At 34.6% G+C, this 22,334-nt stretch overlaps 1 protein-coding gene across 1 annotated transcript in view; it reads right to left on the reverse strand.

Annotated features, from left to right (window-relative positions):
- Positions 1–575: 575 nt before the first annotated feature.
- Positions 576–22,334, reverse strand: part of LOC150085072 (delta(3,5)-Delta(2,4)-dienoyl-CoA isomerase, mitochondrial-like) — a 134,276-nt gene continuing 112,517 nt past the window's right edge. The window contains exons 7-8 of the mRNA XM_090376774.1: positions 9,569–9,733; positions 576–861 (exon numbers count right to left, since the gene is read on the reverse strand). Of these exons, the coding sequence (XP_090232900.1) occupies positions 760–861; positions 9,569–9,733 (267 nt within the window). The 3' untranslated portion in view covers positions 576–759. The remainder of the gene's footprint in view (positions 862–9,568; positions 9,734–22,334) is intronic.

The raw sequence follows: 22,334 nt of genomic DNA on the forward strand, positions 1-22,334 counted from the left end.
GGTTGCTATTCCCCAAGTGCTACACATTAACTGTGCAGCACTTCCAACTTGGTATTTTGGACAATTACACACTCAACAGAGAAAGGGTGACCATTATTGCATTTGAATCATTGTCTGTTGAATGTTACTCAAGTTGCAGGTACTGTAAGGTTATGCAGCATGTGATTTAAATAACATGACTACAAATTGAAAGTAATAATCATTTTCACACAACCAATAGTAACAGTACACATATTGTGGCAGATAAAGAACATTTGTTAAGTGTGTTGGTTATTCTAACAGATTCCCTTTGCAGGGTAACTGTATTTCTCTTGTAGTGAGGGAACTCATTACTAATTTTATTGCATATTTAAAATTGTACAATAATAATTTTGCAATTTTAAATATCTGTCTTCATCACACCGAAATGTAGTCAGTGGCTAGTTTATTATGGCAAGTAGCATTTAGAAATATTCAAAAAGTGAAGAATGAGTAACAGTAGCTTATGAAGTGTTTCCTCATTAGACCTAAGAAAAAAAAAGTTTCATTGAAACACAAAAATTTATAAATATACTTTAATGCATAAAATGGTGGGGTTTTGTTTTTTTGGCATACATACAGGAATAAATTTGTTATCATAATTGAAAAATAACAGAAGCCTTACATATTCCCATGAAAATCAACCACCAAAAAAGGACACTTGTTCCCTTTTTATTGTGTCAAGAAAATTCAGAACAGTCTGAAATTCAGTTTCAGGATACATGAGCACAATAATCATCACTAGAGTTTAGAGTATTCTGGAGGTTTATCAGCTTTGGTAATGGTGGCTTCAGATGCTTTCAGGACATCTTCACTCTGAAGCATTGTCATGTTCAAATAGGTCTAAAGTAATAAATAATTTTTAAAATATTACTGAAAAATTAGCTTCTAATTCTATTTAGTGTTCAAAAAATATTCATAATAAAAATTTAGTCACAAAGTATTTTCAAAATGCTTGGGTACTACTTTTAATCTTAATTACTTAGAACTTAGAAATAAAGCAATCTTCCTGCACATGTCAGTAAACTGATTTTGTTACTCAAACTGCTACGTTATTTGGTAGCAGAAAAAATAAAAATAACACAACTGACTACAAAAATTTGGTGGATTCTTAGCTACTTCCTCAGTGATTTAGCTGCACCCTAACAGTGTTAGAGTGCAGCTAAATCATGCAACTTCTCAGATCTTTACTCAACCAAAAGCACTGAAAGATAATTGACAATATATCAGTTATGCAATGATCTTTTCCAGTTCAGTTGTACCAAGGCTGAGAAGCCCTTTTTAAGAAATTGTCAGTTACACAGGTGCAAGTTTAATTCCCCACCACAAATCTCTTTGGATTATTCTAGTTCTGGGAATGAGGTTTTACCAATGCTATTTCAGCTTTTTTTTTTTTTTTTTTGGCAATCTGCAGTGAGTCATGGTTATAAGTACAGCCACTCCGCGAGTAACATGAGGGTTGCGTTCCATGGAATACTACATAAGTTGAGTTTTATGTTAAGTCAGAATTTCCCTAAATAAGCATTTAGGGAAATTCAGCACTTTCAACTATGTGTGCTGAATTTGATAGAAGCAAAAAAAGAAATGTTTGATGAACATGTAAATAGAGTTATTCAATTTTTATAATCTCATGTGCAGGAAATATTACAAAGGTGTGCAAAATTACAAAAAAAGAGAGGAGACACATAACGTCAGTTTTTCCAACACATCACAAAATTTCTCTGCAGTGGCAGAATTGGCACTGGCAACTTCACCACATACTTTAATGTTTTGGAAACCAGCATGATGCTTGAACCTATTAAACCACCTGTTGCTTGCCACGAACTTGGCTTGGGTTTTCCATACTTCCCATTATCTTCATAAATACTTCTTTCCTGAATGGCTGTTAGATTCAGGGACACTTGCTTCTGAATCTGATTTTCCATCCATATTATTAAGCTTTCCATCTTTGATATAGCACCTGAGCACTTTTGTGATCACTGTTGGGGCAGACTGGCCCCGGTATGAAATACACTGATCCTTGAACATGTTCTTTTATACGCACACTGTCCCTTAAAATAGTTTGTTGTTATTATTATTATTTTTTTTTTTAGGAGCATTAGCAACTAAGGCCATATTGCTCCAGGGATATGCGGTGGTCATTCCCTGACCTTTCCGCATCCTCTGTATTTGGTGGTTACGGGCTCAAACCCCGGTCAAATCAAAAAGCATGTGCATGCACTGCTGCTCCTGCCCTTAAAATAGTATTCACTGTTGAAGCAGCGAGACCTAATTCCTTGCAATAGATGACAAACTTGTCCTGCTTTGTACTTCTTAATTAATCATCTTAATTTATAAATCAATTTTGTTTTGTTTCCTAGCACTGCCAGCACTTGCACTTTCTGTTGGTTGCTTTCCCTTCATTATTGTAATAAGTAAATAGGAATGAAGAGAAGAGTCTGAAAATTTATTTATGTTTTTTCTATGATCGAAGATTTTAGTGAAGGGGAACTCATTTCGCCATAATACTGTAACGTAAAAACCCACAGAATTCCAGTAACCAGTATTATTGCAAATGCAATAAGATAGAGTTTACCACCCATTTATAATAGACTGTACTAACAGAAAAGTTCTATAAACCAGAAGGTGCAAATTGTTTTTACTGTTTTATGGTAGTGACCTCCAAAAATGTGTTTTAGAAAAATATCACAAAGGCTTTCAAAATTGATTCTTATAATGGAACGATCAAAGTGTTATGCAATTTCTATTATAAAATTAACCTTTTGGAGAGATAAATAGCTTAGTTATATAGTGAAAATTTCAGCTTTGAGGTCTTGGAACGAATTACCAAAAAAAACACACACACACACATAATGTTATTGGATTCACATTATATTTTCATAACACTTCCATTTATTCCTACAGGATACAAAATACACTTCCAAGATTTTTTAAGTTTGTACCGGCTGGCAAAAACTTACGTAAAGTCGAATTTGCATAAGTCAAGTATTATGTAAGTCAGCGAGTTCCTGTATACATAGTCTTGTTATTTTAGGCCAGAATTATGCCTGTAAAAATGTGTACCAAGCGTATGCTCCTTTATTCTAACTGATATTCTCTAGTGCATTGATTAGAAATGCTTCTTTAGATAAATGGCTAAATCAGCCTCTGTTAATACTGATTTTCTTGAGTTCCATCTGTGATCCTCCTTCCAAGAAAGGTAAGGCTGGATCAGACTTGGCTTTACAAATCACTTTAATAAAGGAAAATCTCTGTGTGTGTGTGTGTGTGTGTGTGTGTGTGTGTGTGTGTGTGTGTGTGTGTGTGTGTGTGTCTGATCAAGCCTTTTATAGTAGTTCAATGAATTTAGGACAAAGCTCTATATACGAGGACAGGTATGAGAGTAATGCCTCCTAATTTTTTTCCCTCAGAAAATTTAATTCCTACAACTCTGCCTTTTACATCACTGGTATTTTTCCGCAAAGTCCCCATAATTTTCTATGCACCTCTGCCATCTCCGAGTTAGATGCTGTATTCCAATCTTATAAAAGTCATTCTTGCTCTAGAGGGTTTTGTGAATACCTGCATGAGCTAGTCATCATCATCCACCAAATGGATTCCATGGAGTGCATCCTTCAGCGGCCTACAGTCAGAAGGCACAAAGATCTGGGCTTATGAGAGGGGGTGAGGAAGAACAGTGCACCCCAGTTTTGCAGTGGCCTCCATCATGCATAGACTGGCGTGGGCTCGTGCATTGTCATAGACAAGAATAACCTCGTTAAAAATTTTTGTCCACTAACTCTACAGATGTGAGCTTTCAACTTTTTCAATGTTTCCACATATCAATCTAAGTTGAATCCCATCTTTGTCCCAAAACTGTTGCCATGACTTTACCAACAGAAGGCTGTCTTTTGAACTTCATCTTATGTGGCGAATTTTGATGGTGCCCCTTCATAGACTGTCTCTTCATTTCAGGGTCATAATGGTGGATCCAGGTTTCATCAACTGTGACTATGCATGAAAGTAAAACCTCTCCTTCACTCTAGTAGCACTGGAGAAGTTCCGTACAGATGACTCTCCAGGCTTCTTTGTGCTCGTGTGTCAGCATTTTCAGAACCCACTGGGCACAAACCTTGTTGTAGCCTAGTTCCTTTATAATGATTATTACAGATTATTACTATAAAACATAATCCATTATTATTAATGGATTGTTTTATAGCTCTCTCTCTCTCTCTCTCTCTCTCTCTCTCTCTCTCTCTTGTAGCATGAGGCTTTTGCACAAAATTGATAGTTTTTAAAAATTTCTAATTAGAAAATTTGAAACTTCATTTGGTTTTCTTATAGTTGTTTGTTTGGGGATAAAAAACAAAAGTTTCTCTGAGGAGGACAAAAATCATGCAATCCTTCCAAGGACCAACTAACTTAGCTACTGCATGAAAAAGGGCTATATACAAGTTCCTAGTTCTCCAAAAGGGATAACTGTCTGAAGAAAGTTACTTGTGTATGGGGTTGGTTGTAGTTTATATCTCTGTCTATATCAATAGTGTATTTGCAGCTGACAAATTGCTCTTTGCACTAAATAAATGATCAATTATGATTTTTCATTGTATGCATTTTATTTTGTTTTTGTGACTTGAATTTTTTCAAAGTAAAATTCAAAAATTTAATTTTAAAATTAAGTTTAAAAATTAAATTCAACACAATTTAAAAAAAAATTTACACCCATTATTTTCAATTAAGCTAAATTTTTATTAACCCACCTGAGAAAAAAGAAAAAAAAACACCATAAACATAAGATTATTAGCACCTTCCATTTTCAAAATCTTTATAAGTGCACAAAATTCAGCATATTCATCTTTGACTTCTGCACAGAGCAGAATCCTAAGGACACCAATGCTTGTTAAATGTAACTGAATTTGTATTTCAGTATAATAATTTAAAAATTTCAAATTTACTTGCAACTGCAGTGATCATAGCACCATTAGAAATTAGCCCATAATTTTATATAATTATTATCTCTTTATACCTGTTTCAGTTTTCACACGTGTGGAAGGGTGGTTACATTTTCAAGTAAATTCCAAGAAAATAATAACGTTACTCTGCATTTTGAAAAAATTCACTGCTGTTTCGGAATCATTTTCTGATGCTGATTTAAAAAACAAAAGCATCTGTTATTCCAGCGTGTCAGATTTCTTCAAAAATCAAGAAAGAAAATTTGATTTTTCACAATTTTTTTTTTTTTTTTTTTTTTAATTTTTGGCAGAATTTGTACACTGAAATTATAAAAAAAAAATGTTAACTTTTACCAGACTTTTATATCTAAGTTGCAAACACCATTAAAAAGGACTGTTGCAAAAGGTCCACTAAACATTAACCTCTCACTTTAAAAACTGATTTATAGTGGGTCAAATTTTTATTTCTTTGATTTTCTTGCAGTCTTCTAATTTACAGTCCCTCTTCATTCAGCAATAGTCTGCCATCACATTGACATTCCACCTTATCACATCTCCATGTCTTTAATCCTCTTTCCCTGTTCTTCACTAACACTTCCTAGATTTGCTGGGAAGTAGTCTATGTGGGAGTGTAAAAAATGTACACTGAGACTTATTGCAGCCCAGCTTCTTGAAGTTTGCCAACATATTTTCAACTATCTTTTTTTAGTCTGAATCCTTGCTCCCTAAGAAGTTCAACAACAGATATGAAGCTAATCCTTGCCTGTTTTTTTTTTTTTCTTTTATTCAGAGAGTTCCCTCAAAAATCTAAGTCCCTCATCAATTTACAAACTTGAAGTACAACAAAAATACCTTGTTTTAGCTTCTCTTGGGTGATTGATGAGGATTTAGTACAAAGGTAGTTGAAACAGGGACCTCCCTGAGGTAAAGCTTTTACAAACTTTTCATCAAACCCAATTTGATGTGCAAAAGTAAAAGAACAGTTTGGGATTTACCAGTGGTTTATATGTTCTTTGATCCAAGTAATGAACTCTCCCTCTTTGGCCAGACCTTGACATCCCAGTGCCCAACTGTACCACTCAAAAAGCAAGGACATTTTTGTGTAGTCAGATTACCGTCCAAGTAACATACTTATCATTTTAGAGTCAGCATGGGCCAAAAAACCATGTTCTTCATACTTAATATTTCTGTCTTCAAGAATTTGAAGACATTGAGAAATATGTTTCTTTCAAATGCACAGGGTGAGCTACTAGAATTAACCCATATTTATTTCCATATTCATTGTGGAGCAATGCATCTTTGAGATTCCTCTTTGAAGAGTCAATAAAAAGTCTCCACTGTGTAGAATTGTAACAAATTCCTAAATAGTTTATATTCATTTATGAAAATGTCATTTATATTACTGCAAAAAAAAAAAAAAAAAAAAAAAAATTGGCCTCAGAAAAGTAAGGATAAACTAGTTCTCATTCTGTCTGTACCATAATAAAAATGGTCCCACGGTGCTAGAAGACTGACTTAAGTCTAGAACAAAGGAGTTGTGCACATTCCTTAAATCTCTTACCAGATCACTGAGTTCAGGCTGTGAAAACAGTTGAGGGTTGGACTCAATCTCTCTTGGTCAGTAGACTTCAGAAGCTTCACTTTCAACACTCTCTGCTGCTACATTCTCCAATATAAGTGGGGGGCATGGAATCGGCAGGCTATCTCCATGTGGGACTGGCAGATGGAATAGTAGGATACACAATGCCTTTCTTACTTTTTGCATTGTATCCATCTATATTAACTAAGCAAAAGTAACAGTCATCACAGTGGTTTGTAGGATCCTGCAAAATCATTTGAATTGCAAATGGCATAGCTTTTTTTTTTTTTTTTTTAACCATTTTTCCAATTTCAATGCTTCAAAATTGGTTTGGCAAACTTTGTGGTACTCATTTATGTGGTCACCATATTTCACACCAAGATAAGCATAATACACATCTTTTACTAATCATAATAACTTGTCTTTGCTTGAGGACCACATAACTTCCACAAATATAACAAAATAAGTTTGGATTGTAAAATACTTGCATGAAGATATTTTACTCACTTTTCAACACAAGTTTGACATGATAATCTCAAAAATAAACTGAGCTCACAATGATAAACACTGCTGCATGGAGCACTCAAGGTCAAGAAACAAATGCCTGAAGGCAGTGTTGCCAACATGTGAAGATTTAGTTTACAAATTCCCAGCATTTATCCCTAACTTAAAACATTCAAATAATACATCGACTTAAGTGATTTATGAAATCAGTGTAAAAAAACCAAGTTAAAAACAGCATTAGTTTACAAAATGCCATAGAGAGTGGTGTATTCTAATATTTCTAAGTATTTTAAAGGTTTGCTAATTCAAGCATAGCGTAATTAATTATAGTCATTAACATTGAGATAATGGCTAATAACCAAAGATTGCAATTAGTTTTATGCAGTGTCTGGTTTTTAGATACTTCACATAATTCTGAGAAAACTAACATTTCAATTCAAAAACCTGCATGCATAATTAGGAAGGTATATAGTGTTTTAACCACTAATCACAAACCAGTGTTTAGTGTACGATAGATATTTCACTGAGGAGTCTGTCAGATCAGGTGCCACTGCTGCTGTGCAGAATTTACAACATGAATCTAATATAGTCATTAAAGAGAATAATTTTAATGCAGGTGTAACCCATGCATTTTGGGCTTTATTTCTAAAAAATAAAGAAATAACAAAAAAAATATATATGTGTGTGTGTGTGTGTGTGTGTGTGTGTGTGTGTGTGTGTATACTCCAGCACAATCATCAGGTTAGAGAATACATTTTTTAATCATATTTAGGAGTCAGGCTTGGACCACAGTCAACTCAGATAGTGTGTACTACTGCACTCTCAGTCCTGATTACCCAGCTGATAAAATATGAATTAAACAAATTAAATCTAAATGGCACAGAAATGCTAAACTTTCGTAGAGAATGATACTCTATGGTGTCTGGTACCACAACAACCCACCTTTCTTGGGTTATGCCAGACTAATATAAATCTCACTTCACATAAAAAAAAAAAAAACCCTCAAATATTAAAAATCCCAAGGAACAGATCCTTATGCCAACAGGTAAGTGGAATACTTGGATTACTTATGGTTGCCATTATATAGTGAGTTGTGCAGTGTCCATCCCTTGTTGGGTTAATTGTGCAGAGCTTATTTATTGCAAAATGCACATTATATTGGCATATCACTTGAATACATGCAACTTTAAGAGTATAAAATAGCTACTTTTGTAACTAATGCACCACAGCACTGGAAACTTAAGATAATGCATAGTGGCACTGACACTGAAGCACAATGCAATAAGTTCAGTGTGTTCGGGGAGAAAAAAAAAAAAAAAAAAATCAGAATTTATTCACTCCCATTAGTTAGCCCAGTGACTGGATTTGAATCTAACAACTACAAGATTTTGGGTAATGACATTTACAGTATATTCTGGTACTGTTACAATGCCATTACTCACAAAACATCAATAGGATTAAGAAATAATAGCTTCTGCATTGGAAATGGCTGATAGTCCATCACAACACAGAACAAATTGTGACTTCCACAAGTCTTGGCTGTCATTAAGGAAGACAGTTGTCTAACCCAATAGTACCAAGGGTTTCATAAATTTGACCCAAATGTATATATACTCAGATATTAGGAAACAAGTCTTGAATATATATTTTTTTACATGTATTTCAAAAATCAGTGCTATATGAAAACAGTAAAAATAAACACTTTTTGGGGTGTATAGGAGAAGAAAAGCATTTAAATGGCAAAAATACAGAATAACTGACTATTCTTAATATATGGCATTAACATATTCACTGCCACTGATGTATACATATCAAAATGATGTGTAATGGTGTGAAGGATCTAATAAAATAGAGGTTTCAAATTATCAGGATTATAAAAAAATTATAATACTGTTTAACATAACCTGATCTGAATGACAATAATAATTTTTTTTTTTTTTTAATATACTATGTATATTAAATCAACACAAGAAAAGAACAAATAAACTGTATCAAGTCTTTTCAGCACTTGGCTGACAAAAAAAAAAAAAAAAAAAACCCTCGTGTTGCTAAATAATGTGAATTAAATTATCAATATTACTGATATCGAGAAGTTAATTTCATGTGCTTCTACAGCATTCATTTGTTGACTGCTTAAGAATGGCAGCATATATGTGCATCATGGCATATTACTTGGTACCATTTGATGCTAAATGTGTCAGAGGAAGCGAATATGTTAAATAAATGTCTTATTACTATGTACGTTACATTATTTATATAAGTAAACAATCCATTATTGTGCAAAAATTTACATTTTTCTTAATTCTATTGCACTCAGAGCTATTGGATAAATAAAAAGCACTGCAATTCTATGGAGAAAGACCAACTGACATGTTCATCTATGAATGTCATGATTTTATATTATATAGATTGCTTCCAATATGCTCCAAAAATATGGCAAGAAAAAGACTCCCTGTATATTATAAAAAATCTATTTAACATAACCTGATCTGAATGACAATAATAATAATAATAAAAAAAGTGAAACTCAAATTACCATAAAGGATAGTCCTTCCTTAACACTATGGTCTCTTGAAAAGTCTAGTGCTATTTTTGTTGTCTGGATGGCAACAGGACTTTTAGTGGCAATTATTTTTGCCAATTCCACAGCAGCTGTTAGCATAGTTTCCTTATCAGGAAATACCCTTCCTACAAGTCCAAGCTAGGAAGAGAAAAAAAGTAAAAAGATTATACTTAAATTCCACAAACCATGTCTTTTTTTTTTTTAAATCATCAATTAGACCTGGAAAATTGTCTGTATTAATAGAATATAAAACAAATTTAAATCAAAAGTATTTTATTCCCTGTGAAATAACACTACAATCTGAGAAAACAAGTGCCTGCAATGAGCAAAAATTTAAATACACAAAAATACTATCAGTGTTTCATTTATTTATAGCACACGTGCACTAGTGCAGTCCATGAACTCTTAGAAATTCTCTTCAATTATCTCCTCTGCTTATGTTCATTGGAACAACCTTCCTTCATATGTATTTATTAAAAATAAATCTATAGAAATTAAAGTCTGATATCAAAAAGTATCTTCTCACCCATCACCTCATATCAGTACTAAAATACCACAGGTTCTTATGCTTTTCATGTTTAATGCAATGAATAACTAACTGCTCAGCCAAACTTACTAGGCTTTTATAACTTAAAAAGTATATTGAATTAATTCAGAATGGAAAAATTACATAAGGAAGTAGATTTTAAATTGATGAAGCTTTTTTTTTTGACACATCCAACTTACCAAGCACTGCAATCCCCATTTTCAGAAATATAGTCACTCTCCTTTGAACCATCTCAAGATGGTTCTCTCTTTTCAGGTGGAGTTTCCAGATTTGAAATAGTCTCATCTTATTTGTAAAAGAAGAAGAGAAGTTTACCTCAACATGATACGTAGAAAACTTCCGTATGATACTCTCCAGAAATTAACACGAAAACAATTAAAAAATCGAAAATCCTACATTAATTTTATTACTTAATTTTTAACTGTTTGTTTGCTTTTAATTATTGTTAATTATTTCTTACTGTAATGTAAGATTTTCGATTTTTTTAATTATTTTCGTTGTAATTTCTGGAGAGTATCATACTCTTGTCTTTTTCATCCCGAAAAACTTTATTTCTTCCTAACTTCCTGGATTTCTGTTCCCTAGGGTGCAAAACCTTACACTTTAATAAATATCAATTTATTGGTTAACAATTTCTAGATATGCATGAAAACAGATAGCAGTCATTTATATGCAATACCACAAGCACAGATTCACTCTGTACTGCAATATGCCCGAGGGCTTTGTAGAGTGTAAAGAAGTAGTATTCAACAATAAAATCATAACTAACATACATATGCTAAGAGACAAATCAATTAATATAATGCAGTATTAAATTGGGCACTTATCCTTACATAATATAATTTAATGTAAATAGGACACAGTAGGACATTTAAGCCATGTACAGACAGAATCACAATAAGGTAAGAGTCATAAGAGAGAATTATAGAAGTGATGCAGACACATCCTTTAACCCCTTTGGAAAAATTTTTATCCCAATCTTTTATCAAAATGAATGCACTGTAATAGTAGTGTTAATAATTTTTGTAAGCATTTTTATGGCATTGGCAAATATTAATTTCAACGTAGAAATATAATACTAAATTTCTTGTGACAACCAACAACTAGTTAAATTAGATTTTATTAAAATAAAATACAGCAGACCCCTGCTTTACGATTGGTTCACTGTATGATAAAATCACTTTACAATGGATTCTCCATAATAAAATACCATTCACTATACGATATGTAGTAAGCGCCGGTCACTGCGATCACGTTTGTGAATTGAGTTTTAATTATATTAAATGGCAATTCTAATAAGCGAAAATAGGAGGAATATTATCTGCAGGCTATAAAAGTAAAGATAAAAAGCACAAATTTACCCTTTATTAACTTACCAATATTAATGCCCAATAAGTAAAAATCAGAAGAAAAAAAAGAAAAAAAAAAATCCCAATATGTGAAAATCAGAAGAATAATTTTCTGCAGGTTGGCAAATAAAAATTTATGTTTATGTACACAGCTTAATTAATACTGTAATATGTACATATTAACTAACTGATTTCTGTTCACTGATGATTTTTTTTTTTTTTTTTTTTGGGGTTATAAAATTTATAACAGTAAAAAAAGTTAAGCAATTAATAACAAAGAACATGGCAAGCACAAATTGCAACTAACATGATACGCACACATGAGATAAGGAGCAACAAGCTTACAAAGCTTAAAAAATAGGAAGAGAATTCTGAAAATTTGTTTTTTACATGATTGAAGTTTTCATGGAAGGGGAAACACATTTCACCATAATAATGTAAAAAACCCCACAGAATTCCAGCTATTGGTATTACTGCATATACAATAAGAATGAGTTTACTATCTGTTTATAACAGATAGCACTAACAAAAAAGCCCAATAAAACCAGAAACTGCAAATTGTTTTATGGTAGTGACCTCCAGAAATGTGCTTTAGAAAAATATCACAAAGGTGTTCAAAATTGATTCTTATAACCGAACATAAGATAACGATCAAAGTGTAGTGCATTTTGATGATTTTAATTTTTTTTTTTTTTTTAAATTTGATTCTACAAAGTGGCTGATTCTACTAACCAGTGATCATGTTGGCACCTACCTATTTCACTTTATGATGGGCTTACGATTGTCTCTGACAGGACCATGTGGTCCTTCCTCTCAGCCAATAGGAGTGTTTATAAATGTGTTTTGTTTTTGTATCCTGTAGTTGAAGTGATTTTTTTTGTGTTGTGCTTATTTGACATAAATTTACTGTATTGAATTTATATAATACAACATTGTGTTAAAAAAAAAAAAAAAAAAAAAAAGAGATAAATAGCTTAGCTATATAGCGAAAATTTCAACTTCTGAGGTCTTGGAACGAATTACCAAAAAACAATGTTATTGGGTTCACATGATAATTTCACGATACAACCATGTCTCTGGAATGGATTAATTTCATAAGGGGGGGGGAGCACTGTAGTAGCTTTTGGAGCAAGGTGTCCCTTGTATGGTGTACTGAGTACATACAAGTGACTGATATAATAGAAAACGACTGGGTACGGTCATAAAATCACAATTCCAGTGCCAGTGATGCAGTATTATGCATGCGGTGTGATGTATGCCAGTGCTCATCTCACTGTAGAATGGATGTATATGAACTCCCCCATTACGATTCATAGTATTACTATTTTTGTTGGGACGACTGAACATACTTAATCTAGCAGTATTTGTAGAATAAGAGAAATTTCTTCAATATGATACATAGAACACTTCTGTATGATACTCTCCAGAAATTAAAATGAATGAAAGATTAACATTAAATAATTACAGTAAAAAATCAATTGAATACAATTAACTGAAATTCAAAAAACAATTAAAAAATTAATTCAAAATCAATTAAAATTAAATGTAAATTTGAAAAATGATTTTCCTTCCTGAAGCAGACGCATTTCAATCATGTCGTGATCACAGGAATGAAAATTACCGAGCGTGTGAGCTTGAATCTTAAATAGATTATTTGTCCTTACGCATGTGCGTGAAAAGCAATTATTTGTCGTTATGCATGCATGAAAAACACCATGAATCAGAGATTTTTTTGTACTATTTGTATTAGCCACAAGCTTTTTTGCAAGGTGCAAGGAAGCCACAGGTTTTTTTTGCTGCACTATAAAAAAAAAAGTAAAAAAATTAATAGAAAAGTTCTAATAAATGACACTGATGCCTTGAGGTGAAGCGTCTCAATTTTTCATTACTCTTATTACATTTCTTTATTAATTTGTTCATTTAAAAAAATATTGAAGGAAACCAGTAAAAATTCACTTCACCCTGAATGCAATTTCTCACATCAAACAGACAAGTGATTCCTGAAAAACAGTATGATAAATACACTGAAGTAATGCAGCCTGAACTGATATTTCCTGTATAGTATTTAAAAATATAACAGATTTAGTTAGGGAGCTCACACAAGGCAGTAATTGCTTTGTGAGAGCTTTTTGGCAGGAAAGCTCTATATCACACACACTATACAATATTGCAACTTTGTAATCACTGCAAATTGTCACACTTCATAATTGCTATAATGTTCTTTTGAATTTAATTCTATATATTATATGACATACATGTTACGCTTGTTAAGCTTACAGAAGAACCAAGAAGTTATATTGGAACACATGCCATCTTTATGCTATGAAATGACCCACCTACAGTTGTACTAAAGCAGCACACCAAGTCAGCATTTTATTTTTTGTTACCAGTAGTGAGTACCAGTAGTGCAAGTTTTTAGACATCAATAATACTCTTCTTTCTATAAATAAACACTTGGATGACAGTGCAGATCCATGTCATAGTTATCTTCACCTTACAATTATTGTTATGCCAGCAGTATTCCTTAATGCTGCTTGCTCTGTCATCATAAAAGAAGAAAAGGTCAACGGTGGATGCACCTTCCTGCATTCTACTACTAGAAGCATATAGGTTCTGAAAAGTGGAAGGGGGAAACATCCTGTAAAAACCTGTTGTGCTTAAAAGGAAACATGGGAAATGTGTGTGACAATTAAGGAGAGATTTGCTCTGGGTGAAAGGGAAACTTCATAGCATACAGTTATGAACAGTTTCCCTCCACTCAAGCCTTTGAGCAACTTTTGGGTTACAGTTTGGCTGTAAGTTATGTACTCTGAGACCTGCAAAGGTCTTCTGAGATTTTAGTCACATGACTATATCTTATAAAAGATAGACGATGCATGTTAATAGAATTCTCGTATAATTTAATTTCGACGGTTTCTGCAATTAATAGTCTCGTATAATTACATTAGACACTTAAGTATTTTGGCCTCATTAAATAAAAATGTATGTTTTTTGTTAACGGCCTGGAAGGCCAATTCTGATGCTGCTGCACGAGACGCACAAACTGAGGACACATGCTGTTTTACAGACAATGAAAAGACGTCGAAATTAAATTAGACACTAAATGTAATTTAATTTCGAGAGTTTCTGCAATTAATAGTTTCGTATAATTACATTAGACACTTAAGTATTTTGGCCTCATTAAATAAAAATGTCTGAATGAAGATCACTCAGTCAAGGCTGCAAAAACATTGCGAGCAAACCAGTCGAGAAGAACAAGCGGGATTTAGACCCACGCGAGGATGCTGTGATCAAATCTTCCCCATCCGTCAGCTGATGGAGGAGAGGATCTGGTGTGGATAGAGAACTGTCATAGTTTTTATTGACTTTAAGTCTGCTTTTGCCTGTGTCCACTGGCCCGCCTTATGGAAATTGCTAGAGGTTGAACATGTACCTCAAAGTCATCACACTCCTCCAAACTGCATACAACGGTTTAACCAGCCAGGTGCGCATCCAGAACGATTTATCTGAGGAATTTACCATCCAAACTGGAGTCCGACAAGGGGACGTGGCCTCCCCATTGCTTTTCAACATCGTGGTCAACGTCATTATGAGGCAAGCATTCAGCAACAGACGGGGGCATACAATATGGCAAGGATCACTATGTGACTGATTTGATGTTTGCCGACGATAGTGCTATCTTTGCCAGAAACGACGCTGAAGCCATGGACATCCTCTACGACATTGCTCGCATTGCCCGGCCATACGGGTTGAAGATCAATGCTGATAAGACAAAGGCCCTGACAACAGATGGGTCGCAAGCCACCATCTAGCGCGAAGGCGTCCAGATCGAGCAAGTGCAGGACTTTAAATACCTTGGGTCGCTGGTCCAGGAGAAGAAAGTTGCATCCACCGTGGAGATCCACAGCAGAATTGGACAGGCGGCCGCTGCGTTCGCCCTGCTCAAATGGTGTCTGTGGAAGAGGACCAACATTTCCTCAAAGACTAAAATCCAACTCTTCCGGACTTTGATCCTGCCCATTCTCCTTTATGGATCGGAAACATGGATTTGTCTCAAGCAAGATTTAAACAAACTTGAGGTATTCCAAATGCGATGCCTGCGGCAGATCTTGGGCATCTCACTTCGTGACCGCATCACTAATGATACCATCCGCGCCAGATGCCAACAGCAACCAACCAAATCCAGAAGTGAAGGCTTAGATGGTTTGGCCACGTGTGTAGAATGGGTGCAAATAGAATACCATCCACACTCCTTTGGAGACAACGACCCACCCAATGGAGCATTCAACGGACCGCGTCTAGGAAAACGTGGGCCAAGCAAGTGGAAAATGACCTGAAGAGCCGATGGATGTCTCTACCTTAATCAGGCCAGGACTGATGCCATGGATCAAAAAGCATGGAAGAACATCACAGAGCAAGTCCGAAACCCTGCGGCACCTACAGCAGCGTACTGGTTGCATGGCCAACTGCCTCCTCCAGCCGCCAGCTAAGGACCAAAGAAGAAGAAATAAAAATGTATGTTTTTTGTTAACGGCCTGGAAGGCCAATTCTGATGCATGAGACGCACAAACTGAGGACATGTGCTGTTTTACACAGACAATGGTGGAACCTTGGTAAGACAAGTTGCAATCACTGCAAGAAATGTATACCAAGTCATTTAATTGTGTCGTGAAAGAGAAAAGAACCAAGAACCACATGAGAATTCTAGTAATGTGTGTCATCCATATCTAATCTCCGATTCGTGGTCTTTTGCGCACATGTGCGAAGACAAATAATCACGGAGTTTCATGCACATGCACGAGGACAAATAATCTCTCTATTTAAGATTCAAGCTCACACACTAATTTTCATTCCTGTGGTCACGACACAGTCAAAAAACATCGTCTGCTTCAAGAAGGAAAATTGTTTTTCAAATTTACATTTAATTGATTTTTTTATTTTAATCAATGTGTTAATATTTCATTTGTTTTAATTTCTGGAGAGTATCATACAGAAGTGTTCTACGTATCATATTTAGGTAAATCTCTCTTATTCTTCTACAAATATTGATATCAACGTAGTGTATTGAGCATCATAGCTCTTATATACTATCAAATTTATCTAGCAGTGCACACTTAACATATTAAAGATTTTATCATTTCTGAGGATTTGGTCAAGATTTCCTTTGATGTGGTCTCCCTGTTTTATCTGTCACTGTGCAACAGGTTATTGCTTGTGCAAGGCAACTTTTAGATGGGGATACCACCTTGAAGGACAAGACCTAACTCTACTGATCACATTTGTACTACCCTCAATTTGTGTTTGACTGGTAGCATGATCGTGTTCAACTTTTTTTTTTTTTTTTTTTTTTTTACTAGATCCAAGGTATAGCTATGAGTACCTCCATCATGGCTAATACTGCTATGATGGAGGTACTGCTATGAATGGAGGAACTTGAACGTCGCGTATTTTTGAACCCACCTGTTCCCATCGCCCTATGAAATCGGTATGTTGATGTTTTTGTTGTCCCTTCAGGGATCAGAGACTTGACTCCTACAGTATCTCAATTCTCTATCACCCTTTATTCAATTTACTATTGAGCTGGAAACAAACAATACTCGTCCTTCCTTGGACTTTCTGCTCCAACATGTGGGTACATGCCTTTCAATCTGTCTTCAGAAAACCTATGTGTGCAGGCCAATTTACTAATAATGTGTCTGCATATGCTCCTGGACACTTAAATGTACTTTGTTTACCCACACACGGACACATTCTAATTTTATTATTGATAGGCAATTGGAGATTTCTAAGGAATAATGCAAAATAAAGAATGGAGTTTTCTAATTGCAGCTATCCTCCTGGTGTTCTGGTTAAGTGTGAGTTATAAGACCGTGATTTTGTCACCCAACTGTGTCCTCCCCGCGATAATGAGTGTCTTTATTGCCTAAATCCCATATCTGGGCACGACTGAGCGTCTTGCTAAAATTTTATGCTGTTACCATATATGGTGTGTACAATTCCCTGGTAGGAAATTACAATCTATCATTTCCAGAGTAAAAACACCTATGCCTCCTTTTCTGCAAAGCAGTTCCATTTACCGTATTACTTGTCTGGATTGTTGGATGTGTTATGTCAATGAGACTGCCAGGAGGGTAACAGATAGTGTCTCAGATCATGAGGTGGCTCTCTGCACCACCACCACCTTTGAACGCTCTGCTGTTGCTGAACACTATTGAGCAACATAAACTTGATCCCGGTGTGACACTGAAACTGTTGACTACACCAGTGATTACTGCCAGTGCTCATGGCACTTCATATACACCCCATTATGGAGTCTGCCATTCTACAATGCAATTAGCACTGGCATACATCATGCATGTGTAATACTGCATCACTGGTACTGGAGATGGATTTTATGATAGTGCCCAGTCATTTTCTGTTATATCAATCACTGTACGTATACTCAGTACACTAACTAGTTGATGAAGGGCACTTTGTCCTGAAAACTACTATTTTAACACTTTTGACATTAAAAAAGTTTTTACTGGCATTATTTGAGAGAGAAAAAAAAAAAAACAAAAACTCGTCATGTTACCTAGAAATCTTTTTATAAAATCGTCACGAAACCTGATGCGCATGCGCTGTACTTGTTGCATGCAGTGACGCAACAAGCACAATTAAGCAGCGGCACACTATGTTACACCAACCAGCATAATGATTAATACGAGAGTGACTGTGCCAAAAACCTACAGCCCTGCGTTCAAAGGAATATCATGAAAGAAAGAAAGGGAAGTTGGACAGAAATGTGAATCCAAATGAAATGCAAAAAGAGTGTTTTGTTATGCTGTTGTTGTTATTTGGTTTTTAGGAGCATTAGCAACTAAGGCTATATTGCTCCGGGATATGCGGTGGTCATTCCCTTGACCTTTCCGCATCCTCCGTATTTGGTGGTGACGGGCTCGAACTCCGGTCTAATCAAGAAGCGTGTGCTACGCACTGCTGCTCCTTCCCACCTGGCTACGGAGGCGCCTTTTGTTATGCGTAGGACTTCTCAAGCTGCACACTAAAAAACTCAAGCTGAAATAACGAAGGAATATCGTGAATGGAAGAAAAGGAAATTAGAAATTCGAACTATTCCGAATCATAGTGAAATTCAACCACAGAGTTCTATTATGCCTGATACTTATCAGGAATCTAAAACTCCAACAGAACGAATGAAGGAATATTGTGCATGAAAAAAAAACAAAATTAGAAATGGCTAATAATGAAATTCCTGATTACATCCCTAGTGTGTCTACATGAGCTGACAATGAGTTTGAAACACCCATTTGGATTTAATTGTCATCGTTTATGGTTTCAAATGTAATTGAAACCACGTTTGTTTGTTTGTAATTTGGTTTTTAGGAGCATTAGCAACTAAGGCCATATTGCTCCAGGGATATGCGGTGGTCATTCCCTGACCTTTCCGCATCCTCTGCATTTGGTGGTCATGGGCTCGTACCCCGGTCTAATCAAGAAGCGTGTGCTACGTACTGCTGCTCCTGCCCACCTGGCTATGGAGGCGCCAACTGAAACCATAAACGATGTAATATGTGTAAACCATGACGTGTAATACTTGTCATACTTCGTTAAAAGAGGGACAGATACCAACTATGGCCACGTCAAATTGATTTATATATCCAACATATCCTACTCATTTGCCTCCACTGAATGTTGTAACTGAGTGTTTGATATCACCACGATTACCCTTTATGCAAATTCGTCGTCATGAACACGGACAATATGGGATCACTGGACACGGAATAAATGTATCAGTTAACATAAATACGATGGTTCATCAGTTACCTAGAGAATTAGATGACAATTATGCCATTAATGTACATATAAAATGAAGACGCATACATAAATCATCATATCTACAGAATAAATAGTGAAAATATGGTTACAGTATTTGATAAATTAACCTTTGTATAAATTCTACAGAATAAAAGTGAGTGATGATGTCTTGAGGACAAATGATGATAGTGAACTGGAATATTCAGATTAAATTGTGGAGCCTGTCAACAATGAACTATTGTTAATTCAACAACAAACATTATTATGGTCTGAAGATAAATATTTATTATAGTACCAGGTCAGAAATCATCTCCAACAAGTTTCATATTTGCTATACAAGCAGAAGAACTTTCTTTCCTAGCTACATATTTGGGACATGCACGAAAATTTAAAAATGGATTGAAAATTACTCCCTTTATGATAGCATAGAGTGAAATTTGTAGATCTGATCGTCGTAGAGTAACTCCCCAACATTTGCTATATATGGGAATGAAAATTATGCGAATGCATACTGCAGAAAATTTGCAAATTATATTTAAATCAGTAGGAATAACAGTTAACATTACTCATTCTATATTGGAATCAAAAGAATTTATAAAAAAGTCAGAGTCTAGCTTGGCATTTCTAAAATAAAATTCCCAATTCAGCATATTATTGGAATCAACATAAACGAGATGTGTTTGCCATGATTCGCCAATTAGGAAAACATACAATGTTCTTGACGTTGAGTGCATGTGAACCGACATTGCTCATATTACTATGAATGTTATATAAAATCAGATATAAATGAGAAATTACAACTAATGAAGTTATGGATTTACCTTACATGGAAAGAGCTACATTAATAAATGAAGACCCCATAACACATGCCACATACTTTAAAATTGTTGAGAGTATACTCAATTTTAAAATCGAAATCTATAGTCCTTTTGGGAAATAATGTTGTGAATTTCAACATCGAGGAAGTCCACATGCACATATTATTATGGATGAACATAATAATAATAAGAAATGCACCCTCTGCACCATTAGAAGAAAAAGAAGGTGGAATGGAAGAAGCAATCCAAATGATAGATGCATTATTTTCTATAGAGAAAAAGCTTCAGATTATTTAAATTTACAGCAACATACTTTTACTTGTTATAAAAATAATAACGCAAACTGATGAGAATGTCGATTTGAAGCACCTTTTTGGCCAATGTCACAAACTCATATATTGATGCCGATAGCCACAGATGACAATCGAAGAATGTTAGCTTATCACAAAAAATATCGTAAAATGCATGACTCATTAGAATTAGATAATCATGTTAATTTCGAAGAATTCCTTAAATCAAATCAATGCCAATCAGAAGAATATCTAAATATTTTGAGGTATCAAACGATATGAGTATTTCTTAAATGCAAGATAGAAGAGAAATTTACGAATAATTACAAACCTTGGATTTTAGGAGTGCTCAAGTCTAATTCGGATTTACAATTTATCACAGAAGATATTTATGTGCAGCATATGTAGTTGAATATGTGAATAAAACTAACAGAGGAATAAACAACCTGCAAAGGAAAATTAGAGCTACAAGAATATCTTGATATGGGTATAACTGATCTAACACTAGCATTAAGTGTAGATGTACTGAATTCTGTGGACATTAGTTCACAAGACGCAGCCTGGTATTTATTATGATACCTGATGTCAGTGTCTTCAAGAGCAATTGAATACGTGCCAACTGTATGACCACATGAGTGTCAGAAATTACATAAATAAAAAGCTGAATTGGATGACCAAGCTGGTAGTGAGTCTTTGGATATATGGAAAGTTAGTATTTTTGATAAATATGAAAAATGGGGCGAAACATTAAAAAGATAACTCTTGCACAATTTACTGCTCATTATCGAAAAGGAAATGGGGGAAGGGCAAAAAGACAATTTCCTAAAATAATTCGGTATTGGAATTATAATACGTCTTCATGAATATATACGTGAAATGGTTACTTTACACATACCATTTATCAATGAGGAGAATGAAAATAAATATTTTGAACTTTATGAAACCAACAAAGAGATAATTACCTCGAGAAGAGAAAAGTTCGAATCTGATATTGAAACAATGCTATCAATTTGTAGGCAAACTTTGTATCGAACTTGATGAGAATGATGAAAATGGACTGGCGGTGGAAAAAAATGAAGAATTTCTTAAATCAAAAGAAATTGACGATTTCTTTACCAACAAGAAAACTATTGACGAGGAGATGAGAATGGCGATGATGGATAAATTATCATCTGTTGTTAGGAAGTGAGTGTCTTACCATCTGAAGAATACTGTCGTTTGATGAATAGTACTAATAAAGAACAATGTGCATTATTACTTGAAACTATCTTCAAATTGATAATCAGATACATGAACCAATACAAGTATTTCTCACTGTACCTTCTGGCTGTGGAAAGACATTTACTCTTAAATTATTGATGGAAACATAATTGCTTTTGTAATGTATCACATATTCACAACACGTCACTTGTGCCTCCACAGGCAACGCCGCTGTGGCAATTGATGGTACAGCAGTGCATTCTGCTTCCCGTATATGTCTATCAAATAATCTTCAACTTAGTAATGAAATTCTTGAACAATATAGAACTGAATTTCAACATGTACATACTATTATAATCGATGAAGTTAAGTATGATTAGTGCAGAACTATTATCGATTATAGATATGCGTTTAAAGCAGATAACTGGTGCTCACAAAATGCCATTTGGAGGTATGAATATATACTTCGTTGGAGATTTACGGCAATTGCCTCCAGTGTGTGCTGCACCCATATATAAATGCCTGAAGAACTCATTGATTGCTCCAGAATTATGGCATTCACTACAATTTCATGAATTAGTACAAGTTGTTCGACAATCAGATAGTACATTTTCTAAAATTCTTACAAAAATAGGCAACAGAGAAGCGTTGCCTATTTTTAAGACTTAACAGCTGCCGCTGTGACATTATGTCTCAGAGTAGAGCGGCAGCAACTCATTA

This window comes from Mastigoproctus giganteus, chromosome 6, assembly GCF_048544385.1.
Source record: "Mastigoproctus giganteus isolate SK-2022 chromosome 6, ASM4854438v1, whole genome shotgun sequence".
NCBI classification, from domain to species: Eukaryota; Metazoa; Arthropoda; class Arachnida; order Uropygi; family Thelyphonidae; genus Mastigoproctus; species Mastigoproctus giganteus.